This window comes from Schistocerca piceifrons, chromosome 4 (assembly GCF_021461385.2).
Source record: "Schistocerca piceifrons isolate TAMUIC-IGC-003096 chromosome 4, iqSchPice1.1, whole genome shotgun sequence".
Taxonomy (NCBI): Eukaryota; Metazoa; Arthropoda; class Insecta; order Orthoptera; family Acrididae; genus Schistocerca; species Schistocerca piceifrons.
The window spans coordinates 110,027,621-110,044,770 of NC_060141.1; the positions used below are offsets into that span (position 1 = coordinate 110,027,621).

The 17,150-nt window shown below is 40.7% G+C and overlaps 1 protein-coding gene across 1 annotated transcript in view; it reads left to right on the forward strand.

The window, feature by feature from the left end:
* LOC124795639 (hemicentin-2-like) overlaps positions 1–17,150 on the forward strand; it is a 391,499-nt gene that overhangs the window by 300,731 nt on the left and 73,618 nt on the right. Inside the window, exon 8 of the mRNA XM_047259712.1 lies at positions 14,193–14,323. Coding sequence (XP_047115668.1) covers positions 14,193–14,323 — 131 coding nt within the window. The remainder of the gene's footprint in view (positions 1–14,192; positions 14,324–17,150) is intronic.

Consider the following 17,150-nt stretch of genomic DNA (forward strand, 5'->3'; position numbering starts at 1 on the left):
AAATGATCTCAAATGGAATGATCAGATTACACAAGTAACGGGTAAGCAAACAATAGATTGCGGTTTATTGGTAGAATCCTGAAGTGATGCAGTCCTTCAACAAAGGAAATAGCTTACAATACGTTAGATCGTCCAGTCTTAAGAATAGTGTTCGTCTATATGGGATCCTTACAAGTTGGTTCTGATTCAAGAGATTGAGAAGATCCAAAGAAGAGTGGCAAGATTCGTGACTGGTACATTTAGCCATAACGAGAGCGTTACAAATCTCATAGAAAGTTTGAAGTGGGACACACTTGCAGATAGACGGTGCGCTAAACGGAAGGGACTGCTCACTAAATTCCGAAATCCGATCTTCAACGAGGATGTAGAGCATATATTATTACCGCCAGTTTTCAAATCGCTCAATGATCACCATTTAAAGGTAAGGGGAATTAAAGCTAGTACCGAGGCGGTCAGACAGTCCTTTTTCCCTCACGCAATCCGTGAGTTGCACAGAGGGGGGGGCGGGGGGGGGGGGGGCAATATGACTCTGGAGCAAATTGTGCCCTCCGCCACATACCGCTTGATGGCTAGCGGAGTATATATGTAGATTTAGATTTCAAATGCTTGCATTCTCTTCTTGTCTAAACTGTTTTATCGTGCATGTTTCACTTCATTACATTGCTACACTCCATAAAAATACATTCAGAAGAGACTTCCTGAAAATTATATATTCGATGTTAAAAATTTTCTCTTCAGAAACGCTTTCCTTGCTATTGCCAGTCTACATTTTATATCCTCTCTACTTTAACCATTATCACTTATTTTGCTTCCCAAGTAGCAAAACTCATCTACAGCTTTAAGTGTCTCATTGCCTAATGTAATTCCCTTAGCTTCACCTGATTTACTTCTACTTCATTCTATTATCCTCGTTTTGCTTTTGTTGATTTCATCTTGTATCCTCCATTCAAGACACTGTCCATTCCGTTCAACTGTTCTTCCAAGTCCTTTGCTGTATCTGACAGGATTGCAACGTCACCGATAAACCTCTGTCTTCATTTAGCCGGCCGGTGTGGCCGAGCGGTTCTAGGCGCTTCAGTCTGGAACCGCGCGACCGCAACGGTCACAGGTTTGAATCCTGCCTCGGACATGGATGTGTGTGATGTCCTTAAGTTAGTTAGGTTTAATTAAGTTCTAGGGGACTGATGACCTCAGATGTTAAGTCCTATAGTGCTCAGAGCCATTTGAACCAAAGTCTTTATTTCTTCTCCATGGACTTTAATTTGTACTCCAAATTATTCTGTTGTTTCCTTTACTACTTTCTCAATATATAGATTGAATAACCACGGGGATTGGCTACAACCCTGTCTCACTCCCTTCTCACCCACTGCTTCACTTTCGTGCACCTCGGCTCTTATAACTGCCACCTGGTTTTTGTAGAGATTAGAAATGGCCTTACGGTCCCTGTATTTTACTCCTGCCATTTTCAGAAAGAGTGTTCCAGTCTTTGGTCTTAGGAAGTTATTATAATGAAATATGGATTATTATTACTTCTGTGTGTTAAGACTAAAAAAAAGATACACAGCACGAAGGAATTACCCGAATGCAAGTAAAATCGGCAGGTGCGATGTACATGTACGGACAAACAAATAATTACAATTTCAGAAAAACTGGATCATTTATTCAAGAGAAAGAGCTTCACATACTGAGCAAGTGAGTAATGTGATCGAGTTGCCGGATGTGCTACTGAGGGATACCGTGTCAAATTCTGTCCAGCTGGCGCGTTTCATTGTCAGAATATTTAGTTGGATTGAGGGCCCCGCCAATAATACTCGTTACATTCTCAGCTGAGAGACGGGTGACCTTGCTGGCCAAGGTAAGGCTCGACAAGCACGAGGACAGGAATTAGAAATGTCGTTTGCGATCGGGCAATATCTTTCTGAAATATAAGTTGAAAATGACCTGCTATAAACCACCACAAAACGGGGTGTACAATATCGTCAACTTGCTGCCGCGCTGTAACGATGCAGCGGATGACAACTGACGGGGTCCTGCTATGAAAATATATGAAACTACAGACTATCACTCCTGGCAGCCGAGTCGCGTGGCAGGTGACATCAGATTGATATACCGCCGCTGTCTGGGGCTCTAGAGACGTCTTCTTTCGTATTCGGGCCCATATCAAAGCGGGACTCATGACTGAAGTCAATTATACCACAGTCACTGACAATCCAGTCCGAAGACGCGTCTGAAGATGCCTCCGACAACGGTAGAATACCAAACTGACTGTCTCCCGCAATGCGGGGATACTACTAGGTTCAAATGGTTCAAAGGGCTCTGAGCGCTATGGGATTTACCATCTGAGCTCATCAGTCCCCTAGACTTAGAACTACTTAAACCGAACTAACCTAAGGACAACACACACATCCATGCCCGAGGCAGGATTCCAACCTGCGACCGCAGCAGCTTCGTGGTTCCGGACAGAAGCGCCTAGAACCGCTCAGGCACTGCGGCCGGCGCTACAGCTAGGAATGTAGGCCTGAGGTGCCATTTCTTTTCATAGTACGACGCTTTTGGTTGTCATCTGCCGCCACCCTTGCACTGTAGTGACACGTTGGCAATAGTCTACGCTCTGTTTTCTTGCCATTTACGGCATGTCATCCCTGGGTTTCAGTTTCAGCAAGACAATGACCCCCCCACCCCAATATCATGGACCTTTCTATTGGTGGGGAGGCTTGCGTGCCTTAGCGATACAGATGACCGTACCGTAAGTGCAACCACAACGAAGGGGTATCTGTCGAGAGGTCAGAAAAACGTCTGGTTCCTGAAGAGAGGCAGCAGCATTTTCAGTGGTTTCAGGGGCAAGAGTCTGGATGATTGACTGATCTGGCCTTGTAACACTAACCAAAACGGCCTTGCTGTGCTGGTACTGCGAACGGCTGAAAGCAAGGGGAAACTACAGTCGTAATTTTTCCTGTGGGATTGTAGATTTACTGTATGGTTAAATGATGATGGCGTTCTCTTGGGTAAAATATTCCAGAGGTAAAACAGTCCCCCATTCGGATCTCCGGGCGAGGACTACTCAAGAGGACGTCGTTATCAGGGGAAAGAAAACTAGCGTTCTACGGATCGGAGGGTGGAATGTCAGATCCCTTAATCGGGCAGGTAGGTTAGAAAATTTTAAAAGGGAAATGGATAGGATATAGCGGGAATTAGTGACGTTCGGTGGCAGGAGAAACAAGACTTTTAGTCAGGTGTTTACAAGGTTATAAATACTAAATGAAATAGGGGTAATGCAGGAGTAGGTTTAATAATGAATAAAAAAAATAAGAGTGCGGGTAAGCTACCACAAACAGCATAGTGAACGGATTATAGTGGCCAAGATAGACACGAAGCACATGCCTACTACAGAAGTTCAAGTTTATATGCCAACTAGATCTGCAGATGATGAAGAAATTGATGAAATGTATGATGAGACAAAAGAAATTATTCAGGTAGTGAAGGAAGACGAAAATTTAATAGTCATGGGTGACTGGAATTCGAGAGTAGGAAAAGGGAGAGAAGGAAACGTAGTAGGTGAATATGGATTGGGGAGAGAAATGAAAGAAGAAGCCGTCTGGTAGAATTTTGCACAGAGCATAACTTAATCATAGCTAACATTTGGTTCAAGAATCATAAAAGAAGGTTGTATACGTGGAAGAATCCTGGAGATACTAGAAGGTATCAGATAGATTATATAATGGTAAGACAGAGATTTAGGAACCAGGTTTTAAATTTTAAGACATTTCCAGAGGCAGAAGTAGACTCTGACCACAATCTATTGCTTATGAACTGTAGATTAAAACTGAAGAAACTGCAAAAAGGTGGCAATTTAAGGAGATGGGACTTGGATAAACTGACAAAACCATAGGTTGTAGAGAGTTTCAGGGAGAGCATAAGGGAACAATTGACAGGAATTGGGGAAGAAATACAATTGAAGAAGAGTGGGTAGCTCTGAGGGATGAAATAGTGAAGCCAGTAGACGATCAAGTAATTAAAAAGACGAGGGCTAGTAGAAATCCTTGGGCAACAGAAGATATTTTGAATTTAATTAAGCCGGCCGAAGTGGCCGTGCGGTTCTAGGCGCTGCAGTCTGGAACTGCGAATCCACTACGGTCGCAGGTTCGAATCCTGCCTCGGGCATGGATGGGTGTGATGTCCTTAGGTTAGTTAGGTTTAACTAGTTTTAAGTTCTAGGGGACTAATGACCTCAGAAGTTGAGTCCCATAGTGCTCAGAGCCATTTGAACCATTTTAAATTTAATTGATGATAGGAGAAAATGTAAAAATGCAGTATATGAAGCAGGCAAAAAGAAATACAAACGTCTAAAAAATGAGATCGAGAGGAAGTGCAAAATGGCTAAGCAGGGATGACTAGAGGACAAATGTAAGGATGTAGAGGCTTATCTCACTAGGTGTAAGATAGATAGTGCCTACAGAAAAATTAAAGAGACCATTGGAGAAAAGAGAACCACTTGTATGAATATCAAGAGCTCAGGTGGAAACCCAGTTCTAAGCAAAGAAGGGAAAGCAGAAAGGTGGAAGGAGTAAATAAGGGGTCTATACAAGGGCGATGTACTTGAGGGCAATATTATGGAAATAGAAGAGGATGTAGATGAAGATGAACTGGGAGATACGATACTGCGTGAAGAGTTTGACAGAGCACTGGAAGACCTGAGTCTAAGCAAGGCCCCGGGAGTAGACAACATTTCATTAGAACTACTATCGGCCTTGGGAGAGCCAGTCTTGACAAAACTCTACCATCTGGTGAGAAAGATGTATGTGCAGGCGAAATACCCTCAGACTTCAAGAAGAATATAATAATTCCAATCGCAAAGAGAGCAGGTGTTGACAGATGTGAAAATTACCGAACTATCAGTTTAATAAGTCACAGCTGCAAAATACTAATGCGAATTCTTTACAGACGAATGGAAAAACTTGAAGAAACCGACGTCGGGGAAGATCAGTTTGGATTCCGTAGAAATGTTGGAACACGCGAGGCAATTCAGACCTTACGAGTTATCTCAGAAGAAAGATAAAGAAAAGGCAATCCTACGTTTCCAGCATTTGTAGACTTAGAGAAAGATTTTGACAATGTTAACTGGAATACTCTCTTTCAAATTCTAAAGGTGGCACGGGTAAAATACAGGGAGTGAAGGGCTATTTACAGTTTGTACAGAAACCAGATGGCAGTTATAAGAGTCGAGGGGCATGAAAGGGAAGCAGTGGTTTGGAAGGGAGTTAGACAGGGTTGTAACCTCTCCCTGATGTTATTCAATCTGTTTATTGAGCGAACAGTAAAGGAGACAAAAGAAAAATTCGGAATAGGAAAATAAAAATAAAATCTTTGATGTTCGCCGATGACATTGTAATTCTGTCAGAGACAGTGAAGGACTTCGAAGAGCAGTTTAACGGAATGGACAGTGTCTTAAAAGGAGGACATAAGATGAACATCAACAAAAGCAAACCGAGGATAAGGGAATGTAGTCGAAACAAGTCGGGTGATGCTGAGGCAATTAGATTAGGAAATGAGACGCTTAAAGTGGTTAGGGAGTTTTGCTGTTTGGGGAGCAAAATAACTGATTATGGTCGAAGTAGATAGGATGTAAAATGTCGACTGGCAATGGCAAGGAAAACGTTTCTGAAGAAGAGACATTTGTTAACGAGTATAGATTTAAGTGTCAGGAAGTCTTTACTGAAAGTATTTGTATGGAGTGTAGCCATGTATGGAAGTGAAACATAGACGATAAATAGTTTGGACAAGAAGAGAATAGAAGCTTCCGAAATGTGGTGCTACAGAAGAATGCTGATGATTAGATGGGTAGATCACATAACTAATGAGGAAGTATTGAATAGGAATGGGGAGAAGGAGAGTTTGTGGCACAACTTGACTAGAAGAGGGGACCAGTTGGTAGGACATGTTCTGAGGCATCAAGAGATAACAAATTAAGCATTGGAGGGCAGCGTGGAGGGTAAAAATCATAGAGGGAGACCAAGAGATGAATACACTAAGCAGATTCAAAAGGAAGTAGGTTGCAGTAAGTTCTGGGAGATGAAGAAGCTTACACAGGATAGAATAGCGTGGAGAGGTGCATCAAACCAGTCTCAGGACTGAAGACCACAACAACAACAATGGCAGCTCGCACATGGCGATAGTATCTCCTCCTTGTCTTCATGCTTGCCAAACATTACTTTGACAGGCAAGGTCGCCGGATCTCTCAATTGACAACGTTTCGAGCAATATGAGCAGTGGCCTCCAACCAGCTCGGTATTTCGATGCTCTAACGCGACAGCCGGACGGAAGTTTGCTTGATATGCCTTAAGGGGACATCCAACTACTCCATCAATCAATGCGAAGCCGAATAACTGCTGATACAAGGTGCAGAGGTGGACCAACGCTTTTATGAAGCTCTTCCTCTTGAATGAAACTGTAATCATTCCTTTGTCTATACATGTACATTGCATCTAGCGATTTTCTCCCTATTCGGGTAATTCCTTTGTGTTGCCTCATTTTTTTAATTTTTTTCCTTACAATGTGCATTTGGTACATGACAAAGAAAAGGCATTTTCCGTAATGAATTAAACAAGAATGTTTAGTATTCGTCTGGAGACACTAGGATGTGTTTCTTTCAGGGAAGATAATAGCGGTACTGTTTAATGCTTCTCGAAATAAGTTGAAATGGTTAAGCAATATAGGGATCAGGGAGCCCAAGGAATTAATGTTCCAAAAAAAAAATTCAAGATTAATCCACAAAGGAAATATAGCACATTTTAAAGACAAGCTTCAAGTTGACTATAGCACCAGTTAAGAAAAATAAGCACTAAGCAAGTTTCAACTAAACTGATCACAGTGAAAAGAACTGAGACAAGATATCTTCAGTTAACATCGTACAATCATAAAAGCAGTATTCAAGGAGACTTAACGATTTTTACCATTAGCAAGGTTAACAGATAGAATATAGCATCAGTGATTAAAAGTAATGAAATTTATCTGCTTCCCTGTAATAGGACCGTTAATCCAACACATCGATCAAGGTTGCCTTCTTAGAGGTGAGCGTATTTTTTAAAAATTACGAAGACCACTAGTGCAAATCGGCCATGTTTGTATCACACAACGGAAACAGAGTTAAACACATTGTACATAAATTAAAACATCCAGTAAGTGGGCAACAGATTATAAGATACTTTCGGAAAATAGCTGCAAGCTAAGCAATACTCAGTGCACCACTGGGCATGCACCTCTTATTATGTGCGTATTACCGATTCCCGTTCACCATAAAAATTCAGGTAGCACAAGAGTTAAAGCTTGGAGCTTGGCCTCACTTGTAACGAGTTTCAAAAGAAGTAACTTAATACAAGTGAACTTCATCACGTGGAAAACTCCTTATAAACACGTTGATAATCTCCAGCAGTTTTACTCTTCCTTTTATTTCGTCAAAGCTCAGCCAGGGACGTTAAAATATAATTAGTCTCCAATGACAAAACCCTTACTTCAGGTTCACTAGATGCTACATAGTCCAGTTCCTTAGGTTGGAATTCCAGCACATCATCAGTGACGTCTCCCTGAGTAATCTGCAGACAAGAGTTCAAGGGCCGTCCGATGAATTTCTTCCATCCATTGGCACTCACCACACACAAAGAGACGCACACTCGAAACTCATTGATAAGGGCCGGTGCACGTCTCAAAATTTGTTTCTATGCCTTTTAACTGTGGTTACCGAATTAGGCCGTCTTCAGAGCTGAAACACACGACGATCGCTAGTGACATCTACAACTACATCTACGTGATTACTCTGCTATTCACAATAAAGTGCCTGGCAGAGTATTCAATGAACCACCTTCAAGCTGTCTCTCTACCGTTCCACTCTCGAACGGCACGCGGGAAGAATGAGCACTTAAATTTTTCTGTACGAGCCCTGATTTCTCTTATTTTATCGAGATGATAATTTCTCCATATCTAGGTGGGTGCCACCAGAATGTTTTCGCAATCGGAGAAGAAAACTGGTGATTGAAATTTAATGACAAGATCCCGTGGCAACGAATAACGCCTTTGTTTCAATGACTGCCACTCCAGTTCACATATCATGTCTGTGACACTTTTCCACTATTTCTCGAAAATACAAAACGAGCGGCCCTTCTCTGTACTTTTTCGATGTCAGCCGTCAGTCCCACCTGATGCAGATCCCACACTGCACAGCAATATTCCAGAACAGGGCGGACAAGCGTGGTGTAAGCAGTCTCTTTAGTAGACCTGGTGCACCATCTAAGTGTTCTGCCAATGAATCGCAGTCTTTGGTTTGCTCTACCCACAGTATTATCTATGTGATCGTTCCAGTTTAGGTTATTTGTAATTGTAATCCCTAAGTATGTAGTTGAATTTACAGCTCTCAGTTCTCTGTAACTTTCCGCGTAATCGAAATTTAGCTGATTTTTTTTAGTACTCATGTGAATAACTTCACACTTTTCCTTATTCACGGTCAATTGCCACTTTTCGCACCACACAGATATCTTATCTAAATAATTTTCAAGTCATTTTGATGAACTGATGACTTTACAAGACGGTAAATCATCTGTGCAAAAAATCTAATACGGCTACTCAGATTGTCTCATATATCGTTAATATAGATCAGGAACAACAGAGGGCCTACAACACTTCCTTGGAGAACGACGGATATTACTTCTGTTTTACTCGATGCCTTTCCGTCTATTACTACGAACTGTGACCTATCTCACAGGGAATCACGAATCCAGTCGCCTAACTGAGGCGATACTCCGTAGGCACGCAGTTTCGTTAGAAGACTCTTGTGAGGAACAGTGTCGAAAGCCTTCTGGAAATCTAAAAATATGGAATCAATTGGACATCCCCTGTCGATAGCACTTACTACTTCATGAGTATAAAGGGCTAGTTGTGTTTCACAAGAACGATATTTTCTGAAACCGTGCTGACTATGTGTCAATCAATCGTTTCCATCGAGATACTTCATAATGTTCGAATACAGTATATGTTACAAAACCCTGCTGCAAATCGACGTTGGTGATATAGGCCCTTAATTCAGCGGATTACTCCTACTTCCCTTTTTGGGTATTGGTGTGACTTGGGCAAATTTACAGTCTTTAGGTACGGATCATTCTGTGAGCGAGTGGTTGTATATAATTGTTAAATTTGGAGCTATTTTATCAGCATATTCTGAGAGGAACCTGACTGGTATACAATCTGGACCGGAGGCCTTGCCTTTATTAAGTGATTTAAACTGCTTCGTCACTCCGAGGATATCTACTTGTATGTTTCTCATCTTGGCAGTTGTTCTTGATTGGAATTCAGGAATATTTACTTCGTCTTCTTTGTTGAAGGAGTTTCGGGAAACCGTGTTTAATAACTGTGCTATAGTGGCACTGTCATCAGTGACTTCACCGTTGTCATCGCGCAGTGAAGGTATTGATTGCGTCTTGCCACTGGTGTGCTTTATGTATGACAAAAATCTCTTTGGGTTTTCTGATAGATTTCGAATTTCGTTGTGGAAATTATTAAAAGCATCTCGCATTGAAGTACATGCCATATATCGAACTTTTGTAAAACTTTGCCAATCTTGGGGATCTTGAGTTCTATTAAATTTGGCATGCTTTTTACGTTGCTTCTGCAACAACAATCTGACCCGTTTTGTGTACCATCGGGGATCAGTACCTATAAGGTATATATCTCTCAATTGCTGTCGATACTATCTCTTTGAAAACATTCCACAACTTTCCTACATTTACATCATCAGATCGGAAGGAGTGAAGACTGTCTCATAAAAAGGCGTTAAGAGCATTTTTATCAGCTTTTTGAAATAGATATACTTCGCGTTTCTTTTTGACGGTTGTAGGTGTTACGGTATTCAGCCTAGCAGCAACTGCCTTGTGGTCGCTAATCCCTGTATTCGTCTCAATATTCACTGTTTGTCCAGAATTATTTGTTGCTAAAAGGTCAAGTATGCTTTAGCAACACGCGTCAACTGGCGCACGTTGCTACAGATCAACGTCTTATAGATTTCTCTGCAGTCGAATATATGAAACAGCTACACGTTTGTTATTGATTTACATGTCACGGTCTGCTGTTTACTATCATCATGAAACCAGATAATGTATTTAAATAAATTAAAATAATAATGCAACTGGTGCGTTAATTCGACTGTAAATCAAAAGCGCTGTAGCCTAATCTGCCCTACATTAGACAAATAATGATTTAATGCTGCCATCCTTTTTCCTACCTATCTCCATTGCCTATAACCTGTTACATTTTGTCTAAGGTACTTCTGTCCCTCTCTGTGACTATTGCTCTTCCATTCGACAGCCATTTCCAACACCAATCCAAATGTCACAATTACCTCTACCTTCTTTCATATATTACTTTCTTATAGTCTGTTTCCTTCACTTCTTACTTAATCTGTCCACATGATTTTAAACATTCTCTGACGCTGTCGCACTTCAAATACTTCTCTCGGCTTCCGATGATCCAAGTTTCACTTCCCTACATTGCTGAGCTAGACACATACTCGGTCTGCAAATTATTCTCCTTTTTTCTAAGCAGGTATGATACCAAAAGACCTGTTCTATTGTAGAAATCTTTTTTCAAGTCGGCATTGTTTTTGATACCTTGCTTACTTTTGGCATCATGTATTAACTTACTTCCAACATAGAAGAATTTTGACACTTACTCTACTTCAGTGAAGTTCCTAATTTTCATGTTCAGCAAGTCATATATCTTTCTTCACTACTCTTGAATGTTTTCTACCGATTTTCAAATACTCATCCTACTCGATGGTAAGACTGAAAGCGAGCCTAGCGCTCGTTTGAACAGGATGTGTCTCAGTCAATTAAATTTACGAGCTGGTGAGTAATTAAATCGTTTTAAAAATGGCTCTGAGCACTATGGGACTTAACTTCTGAGGCCATCAGTCCCCTAGAACTTAGGACTACTTAAACCTAACCAACCTAAAGACATCACACACATCCATGCCCGAGGCAGGATTCGAACCTGCGACCGTAGAGGTCGCGCGGTTCCAGATTGTAGCGGCTAGAACCGCTCAGCCACCCCGGCCGGCTACATCATTTTAGATTACAATGAATCACTGGAAAAGTATCTTCCCGATTTCATTAAACTGAATTAAAGATGCTCAGATTGACACATAAAATATAGAATACTATAAAATTAAATCGTCATTGGGAATTAGATGCATTTGAAGAAGCCAGATTGGGAAGTCGGGTGGGTTGTACTAAATAACGCTGGTATCACAAGTGAAAAACTACTGAACATTTGTTCAAGAATTTAAATTACGAAAACACCATTAACTAAAACAATAATCGCAAAAGAATACGTGATTAACAGTACCTGCTTTGTAGACGTATCTCAATACGTGGGAAAAATATAGGATAAGTAAGAAAGGAAGAGTTTGTCAAACTACACGAACACGCCCATTCGAACCAATTATTCACACGTAGAAGAAACCACAAGGATAATATCGGTCAGCAAACTCATGTACGATGGGCCAGTGAGCAATTAACTTTACCCGTCAACTGCTTGGTCAGTAACTCTCATTCACCTTCTCCGTTTCGGAAGTACGAAAAATACGGAAAAATTTACAAATAAAGCACATTGTCACACGACTTCTAATACAGGTTGAATAATGAACCTGAACCAATAATAATGTTCAGCTGATAGCTCACAGATGACGTAAATTCACGTGCTGTAATTCATATAATAAAACACAACGTAAAACATGGAATTCACGAAAGACTTTCAACTAAAATAAAGTTACATTCGCGCGGCAAGTAGTAGAAAGATTGCAATAAGAGGGGAATGAATTACCGTAGCGGAAGCTCAATATGACACATGAGAAGCATCTGGTTGAAACCAGCAGTTCACGCGCTACGAAGAGTACGAAACTCTCGAAATAAAGTCAAATCGAATTAGATAGAGAGAATTATAATACCAGCTTATAGAAAATATATGGAACATTCACAAATGAGATGCACATTAACTGAAATGAGTTATATTGGTCACGGCAACCTCCCATAGCTAAGCTACCGAAGGATAAAGAATCGAGGTACAGAAATGAAATATTAGTAAGCTTTCATGGTGCTCCCTAAAGGAAAAAAAATTACTGTATGCATTACCATGGCTAGAAGTGAACTAACACGTTAACATCTCATCTAAACTAAGATCTGAGACGTTCCAACATTCTAACATAAATCACTAGAGATGACCAAAACTGTCCCGTTCTATGCTGCCGGACATAGGTCCATAGATAGCAGAGGAAAAGGGCAAAAAAAATTGGTCCTGCCTATCTGTACCAACCTATCAATAGCTGTGTATCGGATCTACTAATGTCTCTTTGGCCAGGAAGAACACTACTGAAACTCTGCAATAATGCTGGCTTAGCTACCACTCCCATTCAGTGAACTCGTATCCGTCAACCACAGTATTTGGAAGCATCGCACAGAAACTCACACATTCCAGGAGACGAGGTAAAAAGCAGGAAAAGCAAAACATAAATATAGCATGGGACACAGAAATACAATATGGGTACGTAATAAACGTGGTTGTAGGAGCACATACACACTTTGTGTACCTACAGATGTGTCAAACGTAGGATAAAAGTTAAGAAATTACAGAATCTGAACGTCCTTGTACCACACTAATGATACACTCTACCGTTCGTCCTCCCAAGCTTCAAAAGCACAGTTGCACAGACAAACAGAGGTGCTGCAAGGTATAGAAAGGTCGAAGGAAGCTCAACAGAGGCGATGGAATGGCTCATGTTAAGACGTTTCGCTCTTCATCGCCTTCATTTCTGCTCCGTTGGTTCTTGAGTCGTATACTGTGCTAATTACGCTGCCCATTCCTTTCGGTAGGTCTTGCATTTTTCCTTTCCTTCCTGTACGAAATGCTGTATCGTTTGTGAACCTGAACACTGACATCTCTTTCTCTTGCACGCTTTCTCCGTTCTGAAATTTTCTTCCATTCGCTGCACTGATTTTGTAGTTTGTAGCCTCGAATCAAAGGCGATATAAGCAGTGGTTCGTATCCTTCGTAATACAAAATCCTCTTTCATCACTTTATACTTGTACTTCTGCAGCTTGAATTCTGTGGATATTGTATACCATTCGTCTTCCACAAATTTTAATGTTGCGATCGTATTATGGCATCATACATAGCTGAAAATTTTCTCTGGATCACAATTTCTAGGAATGTAACCCAATTTTTCCTCTATCTTCTCCAAACCAAACTGATATTTTTAGTGTCTGTTCTGCGTTGAGAATAACCAAATAAAACTGAGACTAAAAGTCCACTGGGAATATAACCGGTATTCTTTGCAACGACAAATTCCCCTTGTTTATGGAGAAGGACAACTAATTAGGAGACATCATTTTGTCTGCTGTCTGAGAATTCAGTTGTATTTCGCATGTTAAAATTGGAATTTTGATGAAAAGATTCCCCATATGGCGAGAAATGTAAATCACATGCATGGAAAACTTGAAAGACTCGGTTTTCAGTTCTTTGTTAGGAATTCGCATGTTGCAGAGTTAAACCAACTGAATTTCTTCATAACTTAGGTTTCTGAATCCAAGCAATCAGTGTGCGTGCAGGGATCAATAAGAAACATCACTTGGAAGCATGTGTTTAACACACGTTATTTACTTTCTTTGTAGATGGTTGTACTATAGAATATGGCCAAATAATGGCTCTCGGGTATTAAACCACTTTTAGAAAGAAGTGTAAGAGAACATGCTACTACATTATGGAAGAAATTTTGTGGTTTCGTTAAGCATTAATTACAAAAAAGTGGCATGCAAAGCTTCGAAAAAATTGCCGTACTTAATATGCGAAAAACAGCAGGACATTAGCAATTTTTATGTTATAGTAGAGGAGCGTAGGGTTCAGAGAACTTTTTCGAGTCAGTTAAAACATCTTTACTATAACACCCCATTAGTGGAAGTGCACTTGTATTGAAGCAAGGAATTATGACATGCTTTACTGAGCAAGGAATACTTATTCACATATACTGATTTTTGTACCACGAGTAATGCCCACCCTACCAAAAGTAGCTATTCCACTGTACAGTGTTGACACGCTATGAACACGCTTGGACGTGGGGATCAGTGGAGCTCCAGCGAAGCCTCTGTTTGTCCTTCCAGACGCGCCTGAGGTGACGGTCAGCCTCGGCCCGTCGCTGGACCCAACGGACATCCGAGAGGGCTCCGATGTGTACTTCGACTGCCGCATCAAGGCGCAGCCGCAGGCGTTCAGGGTGCAGTGGCTGCACAACGTAAGTACCCGCGATGTCTGCTGTGCTTTTGACAAAGCTAAGAGCGTGATCTGAGTCAAACACTTCTAACGACTGTATGTTATTTAAGATATGTGTTGTAGCATAATTGTCTCGTGAGTCATTATCTTTGAATTTCTGTGCTGGTAATAGTAATAAAAGCGGTGACACGTGCGAAATTTTACCAGGGTGCTACAATGTGATGGCCAGCAGCTTTTTGACTTACAAGGTTACTAATCATAACTAAAATTACTATATTAATTTTGTGTACATAAACTGAACTTTTTAAAGTAAATATTATACATTAATATATTTAAATTTCAGCCTCTAAAAATGGGAGGAGTAACATGAAGTATAAAAGAATTACCGGAGCAGCGGGAATCAAAAGTGAGCCGACAATCTGTTAGGCAGTGCTCTTAAATCACTGGTCTATCTGCCGTTGCATGAAGCGGTACTCATAAAGCGCTCGTACTCTACACGTAAAGCTTTAGAAATTGGTTTTCCTTTTCCTACGTCACACTCAGGCGAAATATTGCACGAACTTGAAAAGGGAGTCAACCTATTTCTGCTCACATCGTTTTATTTTATCTACAGTTTCTGTCAACGGAATCAATGGAATTTTGGAAACCAACAAACATCTTTTGAATCCAGGAATCTGTGGCAGATGATTGACATGACATCAAGTAGTTATACATAACATGATGTGCCCTTCCTAAATCCACCTTACTATTTACTACTTGTAGCTGTAGGTGTAGGAAATATGCAGCAGTCCTCAACAGTTAGGAGGCCCAAGTCAGATGCAAAGTATAACAGGAAGAATAAGGTTCTGCTGCTAGGTAGTTCACACGCTAGAGGTGTGGGCCAGAAGTTGCAGAAAGTGTTGGGGATTGAGTACCGGGCCACCAGCATCGTGAAGCCTAGTGCAGGGTTGGCTCAGGTGACTGAAAGCATAGGGGAGTTATGTAAGAATTTTACGAAAAGGGATCAGGTAGTGACTAATGTGCATTTCGTGCAACTGTTTCAGCGTCGTGATCGGCCTCATCTTAATGCGGCAATTAGGCACGTTAACATGGGGCTGGTCAAGGCACGGAGTTTGAGGGCATGGTCGACATTGCAGTGTTGCCAGTTGAGTCTATCAGTAGATTGGGTTTTACTGGGCATAGACTGCACCTCGATAGGTATGGGAAGGGGAGGCTGGCAAAGCTTATAGGTGACAGTGTAGAGGGTGGTAGTGGGATCACTCACGGAAAAATTCCTGTAGTAGTTAGTGTAGAGCTGCACCATTTTTAGACTGAAGTCAGCTGATAGGTATATCTGCTTAAGGAAGCCCCTCTGACCAAGGAATCATCTTTAGAGGCCGTCATGTCTCCAAGTAGTGAAGGAATCAGTGTATTTCATCAAAGCGTAAGAGGTATTAAACTTGGTGAACTGCTTATAGATGTTGACTCTGAAATTATTGGTATATTGGAGCACCCCTTAAGTAATTTGGCAATTCAGTGGCTTCCTTTACCAGAATACAGATTAGCTGGCTGTTTTCCAAGTTGTTCCTTGCGGAGTAGGGGAGTGGCCATGTACGTATAAAACAGTATTCCATTTGAGTGCATGGACGTATCATGGCACTGCAATGAACAGATATTTGAATGTTGTGCAAGGACAGTAGAATTTAGTGAAACTAAACTTCTAATTGTTGTTGTTTGTAGGTTTCCTAACTCTGACTTCAGAGAATTTCTGCTCAAGCTAGTGAGGGTTCATGATTCACTTTCAAGGAAGTACCAGGAATTAGTTATACGTCGTGACTTCAATATTAATTTTGTGTATGATTGTGAAAGACAAAGGATGCTGGTAAATCTCCTAATTCATATGGTCTGATGCTGACTGTGTCTCTTCTAACTAGGTTGCAGGGTAGCAGTAACACAGTCACAAATAATATTTTATTCATTCTTCATTACTAGATGGGCATAATATTAATAAAAGGGTGAATTGCCTTTCATACCAAGATGCACAAATTTTAACACTAAAAGGCATTTGTACTCCTACAATACAATTACAAACTATGCAGTAAAGCTATTCCAACGGCAACAGAGGTTTTTTTTAAACTTCGTCAAGGAACAAGAGTGGCAGGATCTTTATAACACCAGTAAACATAAATGACAAATGTAATGCTTTCCTTAACACATTTCTCGTGCGCTTTGCGAGTTGTTTGCGTTAGAACGTTCTGAACGGGGTACTAGCAGTGAAAGGGAGCCTTGGAGGCTGACTAGTGGGATAGGGATATCAAGTAGAACATTGCGAAAATTATATCAGAATGTTAGAAGTAGTGACAATCAATCTACAAAGCCCATTACAAACAGTACAGTAAGGTGCTTAAAACTGTTATTAGGACAAAGAGTATGTGGTACGCAAATAAAATAGCTAATTGACAGGATAAAATTAAATTCATATGGTCAGTTGTGAAGGAAGTGTCTGGTCAGCAGCTCAAGGTCGACGATATAAAGTCAGTCCTTAGAAAAAATATTTCTGTTACTTATAAATCAGATGTATGTATAGTATTTAACAATCATTTTCTGAACATTGCTGGTGAATTAAACAAAAATTTAATTTCTGCGGGGAATCATATAACTGTCTTGGCAAATGCCATTCCCAGATTGATGTCTGATATACTCCTCTATGATACAGACAAGGGGGAGATTGAGTCAGTCATTACATCAATGACGACTACGGACTCTCTTGGATATGATGGAGGGCCTAGCAGAATATTAAAGTACTGTGCTGCACATTTTAACCCTGTACTTAGCAATATTGTAATTTTTCCTTTAGGAATTGTCAGTTA